At 44.6% G+C, this 22,854-nt stretch overlaps 1 protein-coding gene across 3 annotated transcripts; it reads right to left on the bottom strand.

The window, feature by feature from the left end:
• Positions 1-5,661: 5,661 nt before the first annotated feature.
• On the bottom strand, positions 5,662-21,166 carry Rab19 (RAB19, member RAS oncogene family). Of its 3 annotated transcripts, none has more exons than XM_046434130.1 (4): positions 21,037-21,166; positions 18,837-19,060; positions 15,830-16,013; positions 5,662-6,735 (listed from the first exon to the last, which is right to left on the bottom strand). In XM_046434130.1, the coding sequence occupies exons 2-4, from the start codon at positions 19,035-19,037 to the stop codon at positions 6,467-6,469; spliced, it is 654 nt and encodes a 217-aa protein (XP_046290086.1). In that variant the 5' UTR covers positions 19,038-19,060; positions 21,037-21,166; the 3' UTR covers positions 5,662-6,466. The 3 variants fall into 3 exon arrangements, with proteins under 3 accessions (XP_046290086.1, XP_046290087.1, XP_046290088.1); XM_046434131.2 differs by having other exon boundaries at positions 21,020-21,140; XM_046434132.2 differs by lacking the exon at positions 21,037-21,166 and adding an exon at positions 20,036-20,378.
• Between the last annotated feature and the right edge of the window lie 1,688 nt (positions 21,167-22,854).

Genomic DNA, 22,854 nt, shown 5'->3' with positions numbered 1-22,854 from the left:
TTGGGGTCCAAGAGTAGGGGTGACGGGTGAAGGCACCTAAGCTGGCTGGCAAGTAGCCTTCTGCTTTTGTATCAGTTCCCTCCCCTATAATCCCCTCCACCACATGCTTGCTTGTTCTGTGGTTTTGGTCTCTTGTTTAATTGCACATAAGGGGTACTACTGGGTAAAGAGAACCAGGTGTGAATGTATTGACTTTAGCATGCTGGGAACATTTGAAAGAACACATGAAAGATAAGTGGCACACCATTAGTGCAGGATTGGCAGTTGACTCCCAAGGGCTTGGTGTGAGCATGAGCTTCCTGTCCCTGCATAGATAGTCTTTTTAGCCTTAGTGGACAAACTTGGTTTAGTGGTTTCAGCCTCATGTGGCAGGTAGATCTTAAAGGGCAAAGCAGTGTGTTGGAGATAGTTGCTATAGCAGCGCAAGCTCTGTCTATATGCTAGAGGAATGGGGTCAGCCATAATGGATAAATGACTGGTTATCCCATGTATCAACAAAGACTGGGTCTTGGATGCACAGTTTTACTTAATGTTTCATGGTGTAGCCTTTCCAGTCCAGGCACTTTTGGAAAAACTTTTGTCCTCTGTTTGAGGGGTTCTGTTGTCAGGTTTTTGTGTTTGTTTTTGTGGGTATTGCCTCTTTCCACCCCTGAGCTTTGCAGGTAGATGGAAGTCATTCAAAACTATGTTCTAAGGTGTTTATTGTAGTGGAGTGATTGGTTTGCGGTAATAAGTCACACTTTTTTTCCACTAAAGGGGAGGGCGTGGTAATCCACAAGACAAGCTGAAGTTAAGTTGTTAGAATTCCTTGATGGGAAAGTTTACCTTTGCATTTTGTTGCTTTGTTTCCTGAAAATAACTTGGGAGATGCTCCTGATTTGTCCATCTACTGCTTTGGTTCCTTGGATCCCACTCATTCTTTCACTTTAAGAAAAAACAAGTAATTGTTGCAGAGGTCTCTGTATTTTGCAGCTGCCCTTTTGTAAGAAGCACTTTTCCCAAATAAAACAATTAAAAAAAAAAGTTGACTGTTTTGTGTAATGAGCTATTTCAAAACATGCAGGTATCAGAAAATAATATGTTCCTTTCATTGACTCTCTCATCAGTTCCTCACCCACATTTCTGTGGGTATAGATTCACTGAGAAAGTGACACCTTCTTAAGTCATCTAGCCTGCTGGGAAATGTTTGGGAGACACAGGGGAAGCTTACTGGCTGGCACCATCCAGTTATTCTCCTGTGGTAGAATCTGCAGGACTGACTGACTCTAGGCTGCCTTGGTCAGCAAAAGGCTCTGTGGCTTTCCTGGTACCCTGTGCTTGTAGTGGATCCTGCTTCATTTCCTAAGTAAGTCACTTACAAGTCACCACATGATTGGTTTTTGGTTTTGTTTTTGTTTTGTACCAGGGATTGAACTCGGGAGCACTTGGCCACTGAGCCACATCCCCAACCCTATTTTGAATTTTTATTTAGAGACACGGATCTCACTGAGTTGCTTAGGGCCTTGCCATTGCTGAGGCTGGCTTTGAACTCATGATCCTCCCGCCTCAGCCTCCCGAGCTACTGGGATTACAGGCATGCACCCCTGCACCCAGCTCATAATTGACATTTTGAAAGAATATTTTTCTTCATAATTATTTTGTGAGTTTCTTTGTTTTTTTTTTTTTTCAGGACTAAGGATCAACCTCGTGGCTTTGAGCATGCTAGGCAGCAAGGGCTCTGCTACTGCAACCCATGTGAAGGTTTTTTTTTTTTTTTTTTTTTAATGAATTAAAGCCAGATGTGGTGGATACACACCTGTAATCCCAAGCAACCTGGAAGGCTGAAGCAGGAGGATCACAAGTTCAAGGCCAGCCCCTGCAACTAAGGGATCCTGTATCAAAAATTAAAAATGGCCTGGAGGGTGCAGCTCAGGTGTAGAGTGTGTGCTTAGTATGAGTGAGGCCTTTGGTTTCATTCCCAGAGGCACAAAAAGAAAAGAAAAATGGAATGGAAACTATTCTTAAAAATACAGTCACATTTGCAGGGGGCTGGGCAGTGCTGGGGATAGGCCTCATGCCTGCTAGGCAAGTTTTCTACCACTGAGTTACACCCCCAGCCCAATTTATATTCTTATGTAAAAAATAGTACCTTCAAAAACTAGTTAAAAGGATTCATTGAGGGGTTGGGGATGTAGATCAGTTGGTTGAGTGCTTGTCTCTCATGCATAACGTCCTGGGTTTGATCCCTAGCACCAAAATAAGCAAGTAAGTAAGTAAATAAATAAATAAATTTAGAAAAAGATTTATTGAATTAGTATGCTACAGTGCTGGGCACATAACTAATTACTCTATTACTCTATTGTTTTTGGGGTGAGGCATTTGAGATTTATCCTTGGCTATTTGAGTACAGTTATTAACTGTAGTCACCCTGCTGTGCAAAAACTTGATTCTTGCTGGGCACAGTGGCGCACCCCTGTAATCCCAGTGACTCAGTAAGCTGAGTCAGGAAGATTGCAAGTTCCAGGCCAGACTCAGCAACTTGAGGCCCTAAGCAATTTAGACTGTGTCTAAAAAGTTAAAAGGGTGCATGGGCAGCTGGGTATACAGTTAAGTGATAAAACTCCTCCCCTTCCCCAAATCCAAAAAACTAGATTTGATTCCTCCTGTCTAACTGAAACTTTGTACCCTTTACTACATTATTACTTTTGGTACTGAACCCAGAGGTGCTTTTCTGTGCTATATTCATAGCCCTTTTTATTTTATTTATTCTTTTTTTTAAAGAGAGAGAGAATTTTCAATATTTATTTTTTAGTTTTCGGCGGACACAACATCTTTGTTTGCATGTGGTGCTGAGGATCGAACCCAGGCCGCACGCATGCCAGGCAAGCGCGCTACCGCTTGAGCCACATCCCCAGCCCGACATAGCTCTTTTTAAATTTTTTTTCCAGAAGGTCTGGCTAAGTTACTAAGGGCTCACATTTACACATACAAATGAGTTTGTGTTGTATTTGTCTTCCTGTGCCTTGCTTATTTCTTTTAGTGTAAACTCTACCAGGTCCATCCATGCTGTTGCAAATGGCAGGATCTCATGAACCTTCCTTCTGAGAACCCTCAGAACTTGATATTTCCCGCCATGATTCTTTCATTGGCAGTTTGAGGGGTGGCACCAACCAGGGCCTTCTTAAGGCTGGGCATAGGCAGGGTTTCTTCCATGGGAAAATACTGTCTCTAACAGAAGTTAAACAAGTTTTGTTTTGTTTTTGGGTTTTTTTTGCATTTTCAGGTAACATGAGTTTTTCAAGAATTCCTTTGTGTTATATTTGTGCCAAGGTATGGAAAAGAAAAGGGTTTTATTCTCAAGGGACGAGTAGAACATAGGGGGAAATGTACCCCTTTTCCTCTGGGTGGTGTAACCTAAAATATCAAGTATGTCTAGGGACCAGGGTTCAGCTCTGGCCCCATTCTCTGATGTCTGATGGGCAATGGTGAAGATGATTTCACATTGACTTTGTCTTGCTTTATACTTCCAAAAGATTTTCACAGCCATCCCCTTTTTTGTGCCTGATGAGAGTTTGAGAGTTCATGGTCTAGAGTGCAGTTTAGTGGCAGAGCACATGCTTAGCATGCATGTGCTCAATCCCCAGTACTGCAAAATTCAAAAACAAAACAAAAAACAGTGAAGCAACCACATCGAATCCACAGCAAATGGAATCCAAAGAGGATCACGTAATCAAGGACAGCTGTGGCTCAAGCCCAGGGCTGGGGTCACCTGCTCAGCATAATCACTATTGACCATTTACCAGGCTGGGTCAGTCCTGAAGGGTGGAACAGAGCTGCCAAGACCTGTGTGAGCTTCTAGACTGAACACAGGGGTGGGGCAGGGCATGTGCACACCAATGTATGCACCTGAGCACAGGAGGCCCCTGTTGGCCACTGACTGAGGAAGACAGTCTTTTAACTGGGTAGGAAGAATTTGGCAGTGGATGGGGGGTAACTCACAGACCTCTAATATAAATTCTTACTTTTCTCTGGAAACTGGGAGTTTGGCAGGCGTTCTCAAAGCTTCCCCTTTGTGAACAAAGGTGGAGGAGGGAATGAGAAAGGTGCTGATGGGAGGGGCTGCAACTCCAGCAAAAATGAGGTCATGTGGGGGCTGGGGTCGCGGCTCAGTGGTAGAGCGCTTGCCTTGCATGTGTGAGGCACTGGGTTTGATTCTTGGCAACTCATAGAAATAAATAAAACAAAGGTCAGTCAACAGCCAAAAAAATGAGGTCCAGAACTTCTGTGGGATTTAGCATAACTGCTCAGGTGCTTAAGTGAGGTGTGGAGCCCTCCCATCACCCAAGACCGGATGTGAAGGCCTATGGATATATGTCTCCCAGGATGTCCCAGGCTGGAAGGACAGCTGTCCTAGAGCGGGGCTTCAGGGGTTCCTAGAAGATTGCCCTTTCCCCCTGATGTCCTTAACTTCCAAAGAGCTGAAAGTACTGGCTGAAGGCCCAATTCAGGGGCACTTGTCCACTGAGCCAGGTCCCCAGCCTCACTGAGTTGCTTAACAGCTTGCTTTTGCTGAGGCTGGCTTTGAACTCCTGTCTTAGTCTCCCTAGCTGCTGTGTACACCTGCACAATTCAGGGTTTATCTCTGGGTTTGTTTGTGTGATTATGCAAATCTGCAAATGCCTCAGAGGGCTGGGACCTCAGGCTGTCACTGGCCTATGGAGGAAAGGAGGAAAGCTCCTATAGAGACTGGGGTCCCAGCTGTGTTCCACAGCAGCTGGCAACCAGAGGCACCTTTGACAAGTCATTCATTTTGGGACACATACTGAACAGGTTGGCTGAACTAGGAATGGAGGTGCTCAACGGGAGGAGTGAAGACTTGCAAGACACAAAGTTTCTAAAAGGTACTTAAGGTACCTTTTAGAAACTTTGTGTCTTGCAAAGTTAAAAGGAAAAGTGCTTGGTGTTTTGGAAGGCAGAGCAGGGGGAAGGCACTGCCCTTCATCTTGGGGGATTTAGTATGTTGGTGAATCCTGAAGGTCAGAATTTAAGATTGAACTCCTAGGGGCCAGGAAATGTCTAAGGGAGCTAGAGGACACCTCCGGGGCTGCAGTGGGCTGGTGGGAGGAAGAAAGGTGGTCTTAAAGACTGACTTCTGGGCTGAGAGTGAGCTGGGTAGTATTTGGGGGTGCATGCTTCTCCACCACCATCTGTACCAAAAGGTTTAGCCTTTTAAACACGAAGCTGAGATACTCAGAGCAGAGCAGGGAAAGGAAGGGATGGCCAGCGACTTCTGGGAGAAAGGATATGGGGACGTCCCAGGTTAAGTGCAGCATCCTGCAGTTGGGTACATCTTCTCTGTAGCACTGAGTCAAAACCAAGAGTGTGTTCCTTTCCGGTGCCTTCTCATCATTTCTGACCCTCACAGGCGACTCTGCAACTGTCAGCTGCAGTCATCAGCAGAGACAGGTGCCTCTGCCAGATGAATAGCCATTGCTCACTGGGGTATCAGACACTTGAGGTTGAGGGGCCCTGGCCTACTGCCTGCTCTGGAATCCCCTGCTGCCTGGATCCTGCCTGGCCAACCTTATGTGTTTAGTTCTGAGAGCAAGGATCTATTCCCCCACCAGCTCCAAGGATCCAGCTGCTCTTGGACCACATCTTAGAGAAGAAGTGATACAACACTAGTTTTATAATCCTCTATGAGCCAATTTAATTTCAATTCAGAATTGTTTTTTTTAAATATATATATTTTTAGTTGTCAATGAATCTTTATTTTCTTTATTGATATGCGGTGCTGAGAATCGAACCTAGTGCCTCACACATGCTAGGGCAAGCGCTCTGCCACTGAGCCACAGCCCAGCCCCAGAATTGATTTCTGATCCAGTAGATGTTTTAGAAATTCTAGGCATCCCTCATATCCTTATGGTCGCAAAGGTGCCCCATCAGCCCAACCCAGACCAAGTGGGACTCGATTCCATCTCCCTCAGGTGGGTGGTTCCTGGCAGTTCTGCAAGACACTGTTGCTTGTATTTAGGTAACAGGACTTGCTCCCCAGGGCAGACTGAGGGGTGAATGTTGGGGGAAACATGACAACAGCATTTTGGTTTTTTCATGGCAGGCTTTCTCCCATTTCCCTGCCCGAGCTGTAGAATGTTCCAAACATCCTCTCCTGTTTTTCCTTCACTATCTTCAAGTTGAGAAGCGAAATTCAGGGGAAAGCAGTTGACCTGGTGGGATGGGGGTGAGGCAGAAAAGAAGGGAAATGCAAACCTTGACCTTCCCCTGTATAAGTTCAAATTTTACTAGGAGTTAAGAAAGATGATGGTGTTCCCTTGGAGTCTGTGGTGTGAGTCAAGGCAGAAGTGCTGTTCCTTCAGGCTGGAGGGATCAGGGGTCAGTGGCAAGGCTACATTTGTCCTGCAGTGCTACACAGGGGACACTGGGTATCTGACTGCCTCTGCTTTCCAAATTGGCCTCACCCACGTATTCAGCAGGTGCAGTGGCTCTTCTCACTCGGACCCTGGGCTATAAGAACTGGACTGGAGTCTGTGAGCAGACTGTGCAGGCTGCCCTCCCCATACAGGTGCAGGCTGTTGCGGGCAATCAGCTCCTTGGCCATCAGCACGAAGACTTCATCTATGTTCTTGGACTCCTTGGCGGATGTTTCCAAAACTGCCAAGAGGCCATACTTCTCAGCCAGTGTGCAGGCGTCCTCGAACAGGACGTGCCGCTTTTCCCACAAGTCACATTTGTTTCCTGAAAGTGAAAGAGACATTCCACTGAGAATCTCACCTCTCTCCCCAAGGCCTCACAAGAGGTAGCCAAGTGCTCTACCATGAAGCTATGTCCGCAGTCCTCAAAGTGAGCTTTAAAAAGAACATTTGACTTCAGCAATTGCGCACCCATTCACAAATTGCTAACTGAGGGCGAATGTACTGTGGGTGAAACCACAGGTGGGTGCAAGTGGAGCCACTCTCTCCAGATAGTGTGGTAGTGGGGGCACACCCTGTAATCCCAGTGACCCTGGAAGCCAAAGTCGGAGGATTGCAAATTCAAAACCTGCCTCAGCAACTTAGTGAGGCACTAAGCAACTTAGACTGTCTCAAAAAAGATAAGAAGGGCTGGGGATGTGGCTCAGTGGTTAAGCCCCCCAAGATTCAATCCCCTGTACCAAAAAAAAAAGGCGGGTGGGCACAGGCAGGAGGAGTGTGTATTACTGGCTGGAAGAGGTAGAGCTGTCACTCCTCCCTGACAAGGAACAAAATGAACCAGAATGCCTCTCAGACTAACCTCCTCCTTCAAATCTTGATCTCTTTTCACTCATTTTCCCCCAAACTACAAAGTGTTGGATGCTGTGAGGTGGGCCCCATCTGGTTGGGGAGATGGTGATTTGTTGGGTTGGAGGTGCACACTGAAGGACTTTTTAAGCTATAATTTTACATACAATAGCATGAACAACCTTTCAGCATACAGTTTTGTCAGACTGCATCCGCCTCTGTAAGCACCAGTGCCTGCAGGATGTGGAGCATTTACCTTACCCAAGGGAGTTCCATGACAGGCTTTGGGAGTGAGACCTAGGATGGCCTATAGAAGGAAAAATACCCTGGCTCTTCTCTTCAATGCATATGCTTATCAAATTATCTGAATGTGGAATGTGGAAGTAAAATTGTTTTCCCACAGGATTTATTCCACTAGACATCAAGATTTATCACAGCTGTGCTGGGGTTGTGGCTGAGTGGCAGAGCACTTGCCTAGCATATGTGAGGCACTGGGTTTGAGCCTCAGCACCACATAAAAATAAATAAAATAAAGGTATTGTGTCCAAGATCACAAGTTCCAGGTCAACCTGGGTGACTTAGTGAAACCCTATATCAAAAAGGGCTGGGGATGTAGCTCAGTGGTAGAGTGCCCATGGGTTCAACTTCCAGTATCACAAAGAAAGAAAAAAGATTTATTACAATATTATTATTTTTTATCTAAATAAAATATAAAACAGGGCTGGGGTGTGGCTTAGTGACAGAGCACTTGCCTAAAATGTGTGAAGCTTTGAATTCAATTGCCAGCACGCCATAAGAGATACAGGCTCAATGCAATTCCTATCAAAATCTCAATGGCATTCCTCATAGAAATAGAAAAAGCAACCATGAAATTCATCTGGAAAAATAAGAGACCCAGAATAGCCAAAGCAATTCTAAGCAGGAAGAGTGAAACAGGTGGTATCGCTATACCAAACCTTACACTATACTACAGAGCAATAGTAACAAAAACAGTATGGTACTGGCACCAAAACAGGCTAGTAGACCAGTGGTACTGAATAGAAGACACAGAGACTAACCCACAAAATTACAACTACCTTATATTAGACAAAGGTGCCAAAACCATGTACTGGAGAAAGGATAGCATCTTCAGCAAATGGTGCTGGGAAAACTGGAAATCCATAGTCAACAAAATGAAATTGAATCCCTATCTCTCACCATGCACAAAAGTTAACTCAAAATGGATTAAGGATCTAGGGATTAAACCAGAGACTCTGCATCTAATAGAAGAAAAAGTAGGCCCTAATCTCCATCACGTGGGGCTAGGCTCCAAATTCCTTAATGAGATGCCTACAGCACAAGAATTAACAAATGGGATGGATTTAAACTAAAAAGTTTTTTTTTTTTTTTCTCAGCAAGAGAAATAATATGTGAGGTGAATAGGGAGCCTACAAATTTTTACCCCTCACACATCAGATAGAGCTCTAATCTCTATAAAGATATACAAAGAACTCAAAAAGCTAAACACTAAAAAAAACAATAACCCAATCAACAAATGGGCCAAGGACCTGAACAGACACTTCTCAGAAGAGGATATACAATCAATCAACAAATATACAAAAAAATGCTCATCATCTTTAGCAATCAGATAATTGCAAATTAAAACTACTCTAAGATACCATCTCACTCCAGTAAGAATGGCAGCCATGATGAAGACAGACAACAACAAGTGCTGGTGAGGATGCGGGGAAAAAAGGTGCACTTATACATTGCTGGTGGGACTGCAAATTGTTGCAATCAATTTGGAAAGTAGTATGGAGATTCCTTGGAAAACTGGGAATGGAACCACCATTTGACCCAGCTATTCCTCTATGACTAAAGGACCTAAAAACAGCATACTACAGGGATACAGCCACATCAATGTTTATAGCAGCACAATTCACAATAGCTAAACTGTGGAGCCAACCTAGATGCCCTTCAATGGATGAATGGATTAAAAAATGTGGCATGTATACACAATGGAATATTACTCAGCACTAAAAAATAATAATATCATGGCATTTGCAGGGAAATGGATGGCATTAGAGCAGATTATGCTAAGTGAAGTTAACCAATCCCAAAAAAACAAATGCCGAATGTCTTCTCTGATATAAGGGGAGTGACACAAAATAGGGTAGGGAAGAAGAGCAGGGGAAGAAGACTATCTCTACATAGGGAAGAGGGGTGGGAAAGAAAGGGAAGGAGAAGGGGAATTGCAAAACACATGTATGAAGATATGAGAAAAGAAAAAGAAAAGCGTTACCTTAGATTAGGTAGAGAGAAGTGATGGGAGGGGAGGGGAGGGGATGGGGGGATAGGAAGGATAGTAGAATGAAACAGACATTATTATTACTGTGTGTATATATGTGGCTGCATGACCAATATGATTCTGCAACCTGTACACTCAGAAAAATGAGAAATTATATCCCATCTTATTCAAATATATGATATGTCAAGGTCAGTGTACTGTCATGTGTAACTAATTAAAACAAATAAAAAAATTAGAGAGATAGATAGATTGGTTTTTCACTCAGCATAATTCTTTTTTTTTTTTTTTTTTGGTACCAGGGATTGAACTCAGGGGCACTGGACAACTGAGCCACATCCGCAGCCCTGTTTTATATTTTATTTAGAGACAAAGTCTCACTGAGTTGCTTACTGCCTTGCTTTTGCTGAGGCTGGCTTTGAACTTGTGATCCTGCCTCAGCCTCCCAAGCTGCTGGAATTACAGGTGTGCACCACCATGCCCAGCAGCATAATTCCTTTGAGATCTGTTAGAGTCTGTAAACAAGTCTGGATGGCGCCTGGCATTTTGCCAGAGGGAGTGGTTTGTGAAGTAAGGCCAGCGAGCCATTAAGTGTGGAGATTTCTTATTGGTTGACTGGTGTATCTATTTTATGTTAATTAAGATAAGCTGTGTGGAATGTATATATACCACTCCTGTTCGACAATAAACGGCTTCCACTCCTGCTGTATCAATCTACACAAGTTGCTCGTCACCCCCCGCCCCCGGTTATTTTGCTGCAGCCGGACTGCGGCAGAGATCCATCTAGATTGCTGCATGCATTGGTAGTTCATTTGCCCATTTTCAATGTAATAGTAATAGTTTTTATTGCTTAGTAGTATTCCAAACACAAACTGTTTCATCATCTATTTATTTTAGTTGCTTTTGTTTTTTGTTTTGTATTTTGGAAGTTTGTTTTATTGTTTGTTTGTTTTTGTACCAGGGATTAAACTCAGGGCTCACGCTCACTTAACCACTGAGCCACATCCACAGCCTTTTTGTGTGTGTGTGTGAGGTGCTGGAGTTTGAACCCAGGGCCTTGTACATGCAAGGCAAACATGCTACCAACTATATCCCCAGCCCTCACAGCTCTTTTTTTGTATTTTATTTAGAAGCAGAGTCTCACTGAGTTGCTTTGTGCCTCACTTTTGCTGAGGCTGGCTTTGAACTCGAGATCCTCTTGCCTCAGCCTCCCAAGCCGCAGAGATTACAGGCATGTGCCACTGCATTAGGCCTCCATAGACTTTTGAGGGGCACTTAAGATCTAACTGTTGCCTAGTATGTTGGTGCAAAGGATTATTATATAAATCATGCAAAAGAATAAATCACACCTGTATGCAACAAAGAGGATGAATCTCATGAACAATATCGAGGGGAAGACATTCTGTATGATTCTGATATAAATTTTATATTTTGATATAAAATTTAAAGGCAATAGCAAAACAAAACTGCAGTATTTAGGGATATGGATTCAGGAAGTAAAATGATAAAGAGAAGCAATGGTTTTCATGAAAGTTAAGTTTGCTCACCTTCTGGAGAAGAAAAGGGGAATAAGTGGGGGGGCATGAAGTCTAGCTGGGGGAGTCTGTCTGGCAATGTTCTCTTTCTACTAGGAAATAACACCTACCTTTTATTGAGTGCTTAGCACTGAACTAAGTGATTTGTAACTGTTGACTAATTTAATCTTTCTTTTTAAATTTAATTATAGATGGACAGAATGCTTTTATTTTATTTGTTTATTTTTATGTGGTGCTAAGGATGGAATCCAGTGCCTCACACATGCTAGGCAAGTGCTCTGCCACTGAGCTACAGCCCCAGCCTAATTTAATCTTTTTAATGTAACAAAACCTTCAGAGCAGGTTCTAGAATGGGAGTTTTATAGGTGAGGAAGTAGAATTCAGAGTAAGAAGCCCAAGTTCCAACAGATAGGACAGAGAGGGAAACTGAAACTCACATCTGGCCCCAAAGTCCAGGCACAAAGGCATAGATGTGGCCTCAATCAGAGCTTTCAAGAGCCCTGACTGACTGGGTCTCATCAGCTGTTGGAGAATAGTCATAAAGGGGCTGAGCCCACCAGTGGCTCTGAGAACCAATGCTCTGGCTCCAATCTTGCTGCACTTGTAAGTAATAGCGCTAAGTTACCTGCCTGCACACTTATCCTCCATTCCCTTCTCTAGGAAATGTGGACTGTAGTCTCCACTGTTAGGGTTGTGGTGAGGATTCATGGAATAATCCAGGAGTGAACTTAGACCAGAGCCTTCTAAGTGTTTTATGAGTGTCACCTGTACTCTATCTTCCTAGCACTGTCCTGTCCTGCACCCCTGGGGGCCATTGCTCATAGGAAGCAGTTGTTGTGCAGCTTGCTGGGAACTAAGTGATTTGTATCTGTTGCCTAATTTAATCTGGAAACCCTGGTGAGCTGCCCACTTGGTGCTTTGCAGAAACGTTTGTTGAAGAAGACATATGGACCCTTTCCAGGTGCATTTTTATCTTCATAACTCTGAACTTTGTCACTGTAAGTGCCCTATCAGAAGTCATAAGTTCTGGTCCTGAAGGGGACCTTTGAGAAGAGAGGTGGCCTCTCACTCCTTTCCAGAACAGATGAGGACCCTCTATGCAGAAATCCCCTCCCTGGTCCATGGATGTGGGAAAGGACACATTCCAAAAAGAGGGAACTACATGTGGGGGGCATTCCCTTTGGCAGCAGACTGTGGAATCAGGCTCTGGGTCTGAGGCAGCAGGCAAAGGCGAGCAGTCCAGGCTTTAGTTATTCAGTGAGGAGAAGCAGAATGAGTTAAGCAGCAACACTATCCTCAAATCTGGGCATGAGACAGGCCAGAGTGGGAGTCAGGACATAGCTGGGAGTGTACTCAGTGGTAGAGCATTTGCCTAGCCTGCTGGAGGCCCTGGGTTCCATCCCTAGCACCCCAAAACAAAACAAAACAAAAAGAAAAACTCCAGCAAAGACCTAAGGAATAAAGGTTCTGAAATGCAAATCCTTTCTGGACTCATGAAAGTAATAAATCTGTACCAACAACAGGCCAATGACCTCTTCAAGGCAACAGCCCATCCACAAGTGGGTTTTGTGTCCTGTGACCTTCTCTTCCCCTGGGGTCCAGTCACTGGGTCTGGCTGGGCTCCCTATTCCAGGCCAGTTTATCTTATGGCCTGGACCATGCTTTGCCATGAAAAGAGGAGTAGAGCAACAGGATTCCTTCCTAAGGAAGTGAGACGGGAGATACTGAGAGGATGGGCTTTTTTAGCAGAGCAGGCCTGGGAGGATGCTTTGAGGGAATCCATGAGGGACTGTCCAGCTGTGAAAGAACGTGTTTGGCCCAGGTTATCCCATGTGTGAGAACCAGCTCTGAGTCAGAGAACACAGCTGCATGTAGAGGGCAAGGGGGCTGGTTTACAGGGCAAGGGGAGGGTGGGCCCAGAGCCTAGACCTTGGTCCAGTCCTGAGAAGGGGATCCTCAGCCTCTTACTTTTTATTTATTTATTTTTTTTTGGGGGGGGGTACCAGGGATTGAACTCAGGGGCACTCAACCACTAAGCCACATCCCTAGCCCTATTTAGAGACAGGGTCTCATTGAGTTGCTTAGGGCCTTGCTAAATCACTGAGGCTGTTTTGAACTGGTGTTCTCCTGTCTCAGCCTCCTGAGTTTCTGGGATTACAGGTGTGCACTACCAAGCCCAGGAGCCTCTTGCTTTTTGGTAGCCTAATTCTCTATGGTCCTAGCCCTAGCAGGGCTTGACTGCTTGGCTTTTCCCATGCATTTCGACCTTTTACATAAGCCATTGTTATTATTATTATTATTTATGGTGCTGGGCATCCCTACTGTTATTAATTAAACATTTTTTGGTGCTGGGGATTGAATCCAAAGCTACTGTAGCACTGAGCTAAGTTTCCAGACCTTTTTTATATTTTTATTTTGAGACAGGGTCTTGCTAAGTTGCCAAGGGCCTTGCTGAGGCTGGGCTCAAACTTGGAATCCTTCTGCCTTAGCCTTCAGAGCCACTGGAATTACAGGTGTGCACCCGGCAAGGCCCCTGTTATTTGGGGGCCATAGATAAGTTAGTTCCTTCAAACAAATGAACATTCTAGAAACAAATCCTACTCTTTATTAAGCGCTTACTATGTGCCATAGCATTGTACTTATGTACATCATCTCTTTCTTTTTTTTTCTTACTGGGAATTAAACTCAGGGCCTTGAGTATGCTAGTCAAGTACTTTACCACTGAGCGACACCCCCAGCCCTTTCTTGAATTTTATTTTGAGATAGAATCTCACTAAGTCACCCAGGCTGGTCTCCAACTTGGAATGCTCCTGCTTCAGCCTCCTGAAAAGCTGGCATTACAGGTGTGCATCATCATGCCCAGCTCATTAAATTTTTATTTTATTTTATTTTTGTACTGGGAATTGAATCCAGGGTGCTTTACCACTAATCGACTTTCTCCAGCTCATATTATTATTAATTAAAAAAAATTTTTAGTTGTCAATGGACCTTTATTTATTTATATGTGGTGCTGAGAATCGAACCCAGTGCTTCACACATGCTAGGCAAGTGTTCTACCACTGAGCAACAACCCCTCAAACTTGAGATCTTCCTTCCTCAGCCTCCCATGGGTTCATTAAATCTTTACAATACTACTAAGTCCTTTTTTTTTTTTTTTTTTTTTTTTTTGTGGTGCTAGGGATTGAACCAAGGCCTTGTGCATGCAAGGAAGCACTCTATCAACTGAGCTATATTCCCAACCCCACTACCAAGTCTTATCCTATCAATACTATTAGTCCTATCATATAGATGAGCATACCATATCTCAGAGATAACTCGCCACAGGGTTAGGATATACTAGACAGGTCTTGCACTAGCCATTACACCTGGGATGGTTAGCTCTTTCTCAGTCCCATAGCTAGCTATCTTTGCAAGTTTTAGCTGTGCTTTACACACTGTAACATGCATTTGAGTCACCCCAGGATCTTGTTAAGATGAAGATTGACTCAGCAGGTCTGGGGTAGAGCCTGAGATCTTCTTACCCTGAGAGCAAACTCCCAAGTGATGCTGCTGTTACACAGACCAGACTTCTAGCCTAAACTTAAAACTCAGCAACCTAAAACTAAACCTAAAACTAAAATTTAGCAACCACTTGGTAAACAGTAGTATTTCTAGGAGGGAGGAAAAGCCAACTCGGCTTGCAATACTCAAGTAGCAGAGAAATGCTTTTCTAAATGTACAATAGGACTGCCCATATTTCAAAGCAGGAAGTTTTCATTGTGTAACTAAATTTTCCCTTGATTTTCATGATGGTTTGTTGTTAAGATTGGTCTAGGATTTTTTTTTTGGGGGGGGGGGGAGGGTCGGGATTGAACTCAGAGTCTCCTTACTACTGAGCCACATCCCCAGCCCTTTTTATTTTTTTATTTTGAGATATGCTTAGGGCCTGGCTAAATTGCTGAGGTTGGCTTTGAACTTGTGATCCCCTGCCTGGGCCTCCTAAATTGCTGGGATTACAGGCTTGGGCACGTCTGGATAGTTTAGGGTCTTTTTTTGGGGGGGGGGTATCGGGGACTGAACTCAAGGGCCCTTGACCATTGAGCCACTTCTCTAGCCCTATTTTATATTTTATTTAGAGACAGAGTCTCACTCAGTTGCTTAGTGCCTCGCTGTTGCTGAGACTGGCTTTGAAATCCCAATCTTCCAGTCTCAGCCTCTGGAGCCGCTGGAATTACGGGCTTGCACCAACGCGCCCGGCTGTTTCAGGGTCTTAAAGAATATAGATAATCATTCAATGAAGTCATTCAATAGCGAGGCACATTCATCTGAGTGACGTCCTGGGGATTTGGAACCACCTGTCTGTTAACTTCAGACTCCAGTAGTACTACCTGTGCAGTCCACGCAGCACCTGTGCACGCGGAATGCTGGGGTCTCTCCGCCCACCCCAGATCCACCCAATGAGAGCTCGGGGGAGGGGTGGCGAAATCTGTCCGGCGCCCGCCCCTCTGGAGCGGGAGCCCAAGACCGTGCGCACCGCAGACGTGCGCTCTGGCGCTGAGCTGCGTCCCCAGCCTAGAAATCTGTACCTTTAACAAGTTCTCACCACCCCACTCTCATGCTCAAATGAATCTATTGGGAATTTCTGGGCAAGGTAGTTTTTAGGTCCCGTCCGTCGCTGTCACGTCCCACCGCCTGCCCTGGGAAACTCGCGACACGCTGGGCGCCCGCAGAGGGGGCTGGTCAAGAAAACAGTGAGCCTCCGGGGAACGCCGTACCGATCAGCATGATGACCAAGTTAGCCGCTCCGTACTTCTCTATCTCGTGAATCCAGTGAGGGACCGACTCGAACGTGGACGGCCGCGTGAGGTCGTAGGCGATGATGGCCGCGTGGGCGCTGCGGTAGTAGCTCTGGGTGATGGTGCGGAAGCGCTCCTGGCCCGCCGTGTCCCACACCTGCATCTGCAGAAGGACAGAAGAAGGGCCTTCAGGCGTCCGGCCACACGCGACCTGTTTCCCCCGAGCAACTCGAACGCAGTGTCCTGGGTCTCACTCATTTTCCTGCAGGGCTGGGCGGGGAATCTGTTTTAGTTGTTCCCAGGGTGACTGGGACCGAGGTGCTTTCAGGACTGCATATCACCACCTACAGGATGCTTCCCTGAGAAGCAGAGCATTTGTTCTGTTGACTTCTTACCTCAATGTCCTTAAATCCAGATTTTGGGATTATCTTTTGAGCCTGCCCATTGATGGGGGATGGCATTGGTTGAACTTTTTTTAATGAATTAATTTAAATTATTATTATTATTTGGTACTGGGGATTGAATCTAAGGTGTTTTTCTTTTTTAACCACTGAACCACATTCCCAGCCCCTCCCCCCCCCCTTTCTTAATTTGGAGACGGGGGTCTCACTAAGTTGCTAAGACTTGCCTTGAACCTGTGATCCTCCAAGTTGCTGGGATGACAGTCATGCACCACCGTGCCCAGCTATCTCTTTGGTATCATCTAGTAGCCAGACCATATTAACAATTTCCTGATGATTTCCAAAATATCCATCCCCTGGCCATCAGGGGTTGAACCCAGCATCCCCCACATGCTAGGCAAGTGCTTAGCACAGAGGTAAATCTCCAGCCCTTTTTATTTTTGAGATGAGGCTCCATAAATTGCCCAAGCTGGCCTCAAAGTTGTAATCTTATTCCCTCAGCCTCTCAAGTAGCTGGAATTAGAAGTTCAATTTTTTATTTTATTTTTTTCCTATATGGGATCGAATTCAGGGATGCTCTACCACGGAGATACAACCTTAGCTCACTGGGTTATTTTTTACTTTGAGACAAGGTCTTGCTAAATTTTGCAAGGCGACCTTGAACTAACTTGTGATCATTCTGTCTTAGCCTCTGGAATTGCTAGGATTACAGGTTTGCACCACCATGTTCAGCCCACATTTTTTTTGTGTGTGTGTGTGGTGCTAGGGATTGAACCCAGGGCCTGTGCATGCAAGGCAAGCACTCTACCAACTGAGCTAGATCCCCAGCAGCCCAAAGCCCAAATACCTTTTTACAGTTGTTTTTATTTCATCAAGATCTCAAATAGGACTGGGGTTGTGGTTCAGTGGTAGAGAGCTTGCCTCACATGTGTGAGGAACTGGGTTTGATCCTCGGCAACACATAAAATAAATAAATAAATAAAGATATTGTGTCCACCTACAACTAAAAAAATATTAAAAATAAAAAAGGGGCTGGGTTGTGGCTCAGTGGTAGAGCAGTTGGCTTGCATGTGTGAAGCACTGGGTTCCATTCTCCGCACCACATACAAATAAATGAATAAAATAAAGGTCTGTCAACGATTAAAAAATATTAAAAAAAATAAAAAATATACCCAATAAACACCTGTAATACCAGTAGCTTGGGAGGCTGAGGCAGGAGGATTCTGAGTTCAAAGCTAGCCTCAGTAATTTAGTGAGGCCCTAAGCAACACAGTGAGTCCTTGTCTCTAAATAAAATATAAAAAAGGGCTGGGGATGTGGCTCAGTGTGCTTGGGATCAATCCATGGTTTCAAAAAAACCAAAAACAAACAAACAAAAAACAAATAACCCTCAGCAATTTAGACCCTGTCTCCAAATAAAAAATAAAAAGAGCTGGGCATGGTGGCACATGCCTATAATTCCAGTGGCTCCAGAGGCTGAGGCAGGAGGATCTTGAGTTCAAAGTCAGCCTCAGCAAAAGTGAGGCACTAAGCAACTCAGTGAGACCTGTCCTAAATAAAATACAAAATAGGGCTGGGGATTTGGCTCAGTGGTTGAGTGCCTCTGAGTTCAATCCTTGATACCCAAAAATAAAGAATAAAAAGGACTGGGAATGAAGTTCAATGGTAAAGCGCCCTGGGTTCAATCTCCAGTATGGAAAAAAATCACAAATAAGATCCATTGATTACATTTCACTAACTGTTTTGTTTGTTTGTTTGTTTGGGGGACAGTACTGGGGATTGAACTATGGGAGGTTCTACCCCTGAGCTACATACATCACCAGCCCTTTTTAGTTTTTGAGAGGCCCAGGCTGGCCCTTAACTAGTGATCCTCTTACCTCAACCTCCTGAATCACTAGGATTATAGGCACATCTGGCAAAACATATTATCTTGCACTGATTTTTTTTTTTTTTGCAGGGGGATAGGTACCAGGGATTGAACTCAGGGGCACTGGACCACTGAGCCACATCTCCAGCCCTATTTTGAATTTTATTTAGAGACAGGGTCTCACTGAATTGCTTAGTGCCTTGCTTTTGCTGAGGCTGGCTTTGAACTTGTGATCCTCTTGCCTCAGCCTCCCAAGCCACTGGATTACAGGTGTGTGCCACTACACCCAGCTTGCTGTGATTTAAATTTATATGTTGAGAGTGAGGATGGGCATCTATATTTTAATCTCTGAACTAGTAGTTATAAAGCTTGGAAAATAGTAGGTTTGTCCAGTCTGTGAATTGGCCACTTTTTGTATTTGGTTGTTGGTCTTTTTTTTCTAGATATTTATCAGAGCTCTTTTCACATTAATAAAATTAGCAATTTGTCAGTCTCCTACTGCAAATATTTCCTTACAGTTTGTCCTGCATCTTTTGACTTTGCTTATGGTATTTTTTGAGTATGTGGAATTTTTTTGCCCTTTCCTTTGTTTCCTGTATGGCTTCTGCACTCATGCCTTAATTAAAAGACTCATGTCCCCCATTCCAGGGGGATATGGATGAGCTTCATGTTGGGAACTCTGACTAAAGGAGGCAAAGCAACCCTGTGCTCCTCTCACCTTTACTTTCTTGCCGTCGATCTCCAGGGAGCGCACAGTGAAGTCCACCCCGATGGTGTTCTGCTGTGTCTCAGTGTAGACCCCAGATTTGAAATGCTGAACCACACATGTCTTCCCCACATTAGAATCCCCAATGAGGATAACCTTGAACAAATAGTCAAAGTTCTCATCTGCTGCCCTGGCTGAGCTGTAGAACTGCATGACTCTGATCACCTGGAATAGACCTAAGAAAAGAAGGGATTCAGCTTCTCTCTAGTGAGCACCCACCAGGCAGCAGGCACTGGACACCCAGCAGAAGACAAGACAGAGGGCCATGGTGGCTTTCACAGCTCAAACATTCTCGTGGGCGCGGGATGCTAATGATGGCAGTACCAGACTTCCCCACAAGTCCATACCTTCACCATGTGTTGACAGTGCTTTAGGGGTGCCCTCAGAATGACAAGGTACTGCTGTCATTCTCTGGTGGGTGGAGAATGCCTGTTCTCCAGATCACAGCATTGAGAAAGCCTAGTCCAGGAGACAAGGTGCCCCATGTGCCATCAGAAAGCAAGATGGCAGAGGAAGTGCCCCCAGGAGTGACTTCCCTGCCATTAATCAGGTGGAGGACATGTGTATGTCAGTTTCACTTTGGGGAGAAGCCTCCCAACCACCAGAGGACTTCCTGCCCAGGAAGCCTGAGACAGGACTGAGGAGATTTGACTGGGAGTTACTTCGGGGTCAGTTCAGGGAAGAATGATGTGGTCTAATTATTTATTCATTTACTTGGGTATTGGGGATTGAATCCCGGGGCGCTTTACCTCTGAATTACATTCCCAGCCCTTTTTATTTGTTATTTGAGACAGGGTATAGCTAAGTTGCTTAAGGACTTGCTAAATTGCTGAGGATGGCCTTGAATTTGGAATCCTCCTGTCTCAGTCGCCTGAGTCACTGGGATTACAGGTGTGTGCCACCATGCCCAGCTAATTTAAAAGTGTTTAATGGTAGTGTTTCCCCAAACTAACTGATTATCAGATTTACCTGGGAAGATAATTAAAACATATGTATTCCCAGAACCCATCCCAGATCCATTATATACACTTTAAAACTAAAAAAAACACAAACAGAACATACACATACACATTCCCCAGAAGAGTCTGATGACAAGCCAGGTTTGGGGAACACTCGTTAACATAAGCAATCACCTGAAACTTTATTCTCACCTTTAATATCGCTGTCACTACCTCCTGAAAATGACCCATTGGGCAGCTCTGACTTCTGCGGGGTTGAAACCCATTTCCTTGGGATTTCAGTCTGTCAACCCCAGAGATACCTTTGCTGTGCCAAAACATGTCACATTCCTGTTCCACATGACAGCTCATCAAACACTTGTAGCAGAAAGCTATTCCCTCAAGGTAAACAGCCTTTAACTGTCCTTTATATGATATTGCGTTAGGTCTCCTCATCAGAAATCTCATGAAAGTAAATGAAACCTTATCCTATTTGATGATAAAAATTTGATGTGCTAAAAAAAGTCCCTGTATTGACACTCTTCTTCATTTTCCCCTGACTTATTCTTTTCTCTAACATTATAGAAAAACCAAGTCTAGCTGGGCACATGGCGCATGCCTGTAATCCCAGAGACAGGTGCAGGATTAGGAGGCTAAGGCAGGAGGATCACAAGTTCAAAGCCAGCCTCAGAAACTTAGTGAGACCCTGCCTCGACAGAAAAAAAATAAAACGGGCTGGGGATGTGGCTCAGTGGTTGAGCGCCCTGGGTTCAATCCAAAGTACCAAAAAAAAAAAAAAAATCCAAGTCTATATCATCATAAAAATATCCAGTCTGTATGTAAATATGTAAAACCCAGGGTTTTAAAGGAATCAAAAAAGACCCATATCTTTCTTGGATGCCTTGGATATCACATAAGGCTAAATGATCTAGTAGACAAAAGGCATACTCAAACCACTTTTTTTTTTTTTTATTTCCCTCTGACTTTTCAACTAAGAAAGCCATTCCACTTCCGGTCTCATCACTTGAACTTGAGCTGAAACCTTATTTTCATGTCCCTCCTTCCCTTTCCCCTGTAAGCCCCCAGGGTTTCCACCAAAGCCCTCTGTGACTTAGCCATGTGCTCCACAAGGAGAAACTGAGCCACCCCTTAGCTCACATCCTGCACCTTTACCTTCCTGGCTCACCTGTGGCTTACCTGTCTCCCTCTCTCACCTGTGCTAGCCAGAGGTAATGCTGTCTTCTTCTCCTGGTTTCCTTTGCAGCCCTTGGTGCCCCTTCTTCCTCCTGCCTCGCTGCGTGGTGGGAACTGTAGTTCTGGCCCCAGGTATCAGGTTTTGTGGCCTGAGAAAGTGAAAGGAAAGCAAACACAGTCCCTCCCACCTGCCACAAGCCACCTCAGTCACGGAGGTGACTGGAGCACCCGGAGCCAGCTCCCCTCCAGCAATCACGCTGCCCCTGCTCCTGCACCTGGCATCTGTCATTTCCCCTGGTGTCCCCTGTTTGGCTGGGCTGGGGGTTGTTAGAAGGATACTGAGTCTTAAGTGACTTAATTGCTTTGTCGATTTGAAAAGCTCTTTTTGAGAAGTCCCTGAGAGAGAGGAAGTGAGCAAAGAGGAGGTGAAAAAAAGGACTTTGAAGGTGTGTGTGTGTGAAGAAAGAACGGAACAAAAGTCTCATCTCACTCCAAAATTCTACCACTCAGTGAAGGTTAATCTCTAGGTCTTGGAAAACCTCAAACCTGCAGTTCTGAAGGCTGGTGGTAGATGCGTAGAGCTGAGATGGATTTCTCCTTCTATTCCCCACAGAGTCTAGAATACTAACTGCTTCTCGGAGTCTAGCATAAGGACTAGGTGATCTGGGAGGCTGAGGTAGGAGGATCTCAAGTTGGAGACCTGCCTCAGGAACTTAATGAGATTCTAAGCAATTTAGCAAGACCCTGTCTCAAAATAAAAATCAAAAAGGGCTGAAAATGTAGCTCTGTGGTAAAACACCTCGGGTTCACTTCCCAGTCCAAACAAAACAAAACAAAACAAAACAAAAAAACAAACCAAAACCCCCCAGATTTTCTACATGAGGTAGGTATAGGGCTGTATACCTACATATATGCAGGGTAATATGCATTGCTGTTAAATAGCACCAGGAACAAAATAGAATTGGAAACATCCCGATTGATAAAACACTGAAATTGGTATAGTGTTTTCTAGGAAAGAGTCCCAAATCAACTTGAGTAGGTTGCAATCAGCAGTTTTACAAGAAGAGGTTGGGGGGAAATTCAGAATGTGCATGATTTAATAATGGTAAGTATTGCTTTAGAAAATGTTTGGGTCAGTTGTATACATGCAGTTGTGTATACTGGGAATGAGGTAAAATGTTCTTTCTTGGGCTGGGGATATAGCTCAGTTGGTAGAGTGCTTGCCTTGCATGCACAAGGCCCAGCACCCCATCCTACATGCACACAATGATAAAACAGCATCATTTGGCCATTATTACTCCTCAGCATTTCCTCCTCTCATTACATCTTCCACCCCTTGTTCCAGCCCTTTTTATAAATTTTTATTTTGAGGCTGGGGATATAGATCAGTTGATAGAATGCTTGCCTCACATGCATAAGGCCCTGGGTTCAATATCCAGCACCATAAAAGAAAAAAAATATTTTGAGATAGGGTCTCACTAAAGTTTCTGAGGCTGGCCTCAAACTTGCAGTCCTCATGCCTAAGCCTCCTGAATCGATAGGGATAGGATTACAGACACCACTATGCTGCTGGCAGGTAGAGCAAGAAAACAAACAAAAAAAGACACTGCCAAATGCTGCTCTGCTCTGTGGGCTACTGCTTTTTTTTTTTTTTTTGTGGTGCTGGGGACAGAACCCAGGGCCTAGTATATGCAAGGCAAGCACTCTACCAACTGAGTTATATCCCCAGCCCTGGGCTGCTGCTTTGAGAGCCACCATGACATGTCCTCAACTTAGAAATCAAATGTAGGTCAGGATCTACCACAGAAGCACAGGCTGGGGCAGGAAGTAGACTTGGT

Source organism: Marmota monax, unplaced genomic scaffold (assembly GCF_021218885.2).
Source record: "Marmota monax isolate L192 unplaced genomic scaffold, Marmota_monax_Labrador192_F-V1.1 WCK01_AAM20220418_F8-fsc00122, whole genome shotgun sequence".
Taxonomy (NCBI): Eukaryota; Metazoa; Chordata; class Mammalia; order Rodentia; family Sciuridae; genus Marmota; species Marmota monax.
This window is presented reverse-complemented; position numbering and strand designations above follow the sequence as displayed.

Bases quoted from the DNA above. Each gene is read 5' to 3' on its own strand.
- Rab19 (XM_046434130.1), bottom strand. From the start codon at position 19,037: ATGCAGTTCTACAGCTCAGCCAGGGCAGCAGATGAGAACTTTGACTAT. The intron at 16,014-18,836 runs GTGAGAGGAGCA...GTCCTTCTGCAG, and splicing joins TCGACGGCAAGAAAGTAAAG to ATGCAGGTGTGGGACACGGC. The intron at 6,736-15,829 runs GTACGGCGTTCC...TTTCACTTTCAG, and splicing joins CTTGGTCATCATGCTGATCG to GAAACAAATGTGACTTGTGG.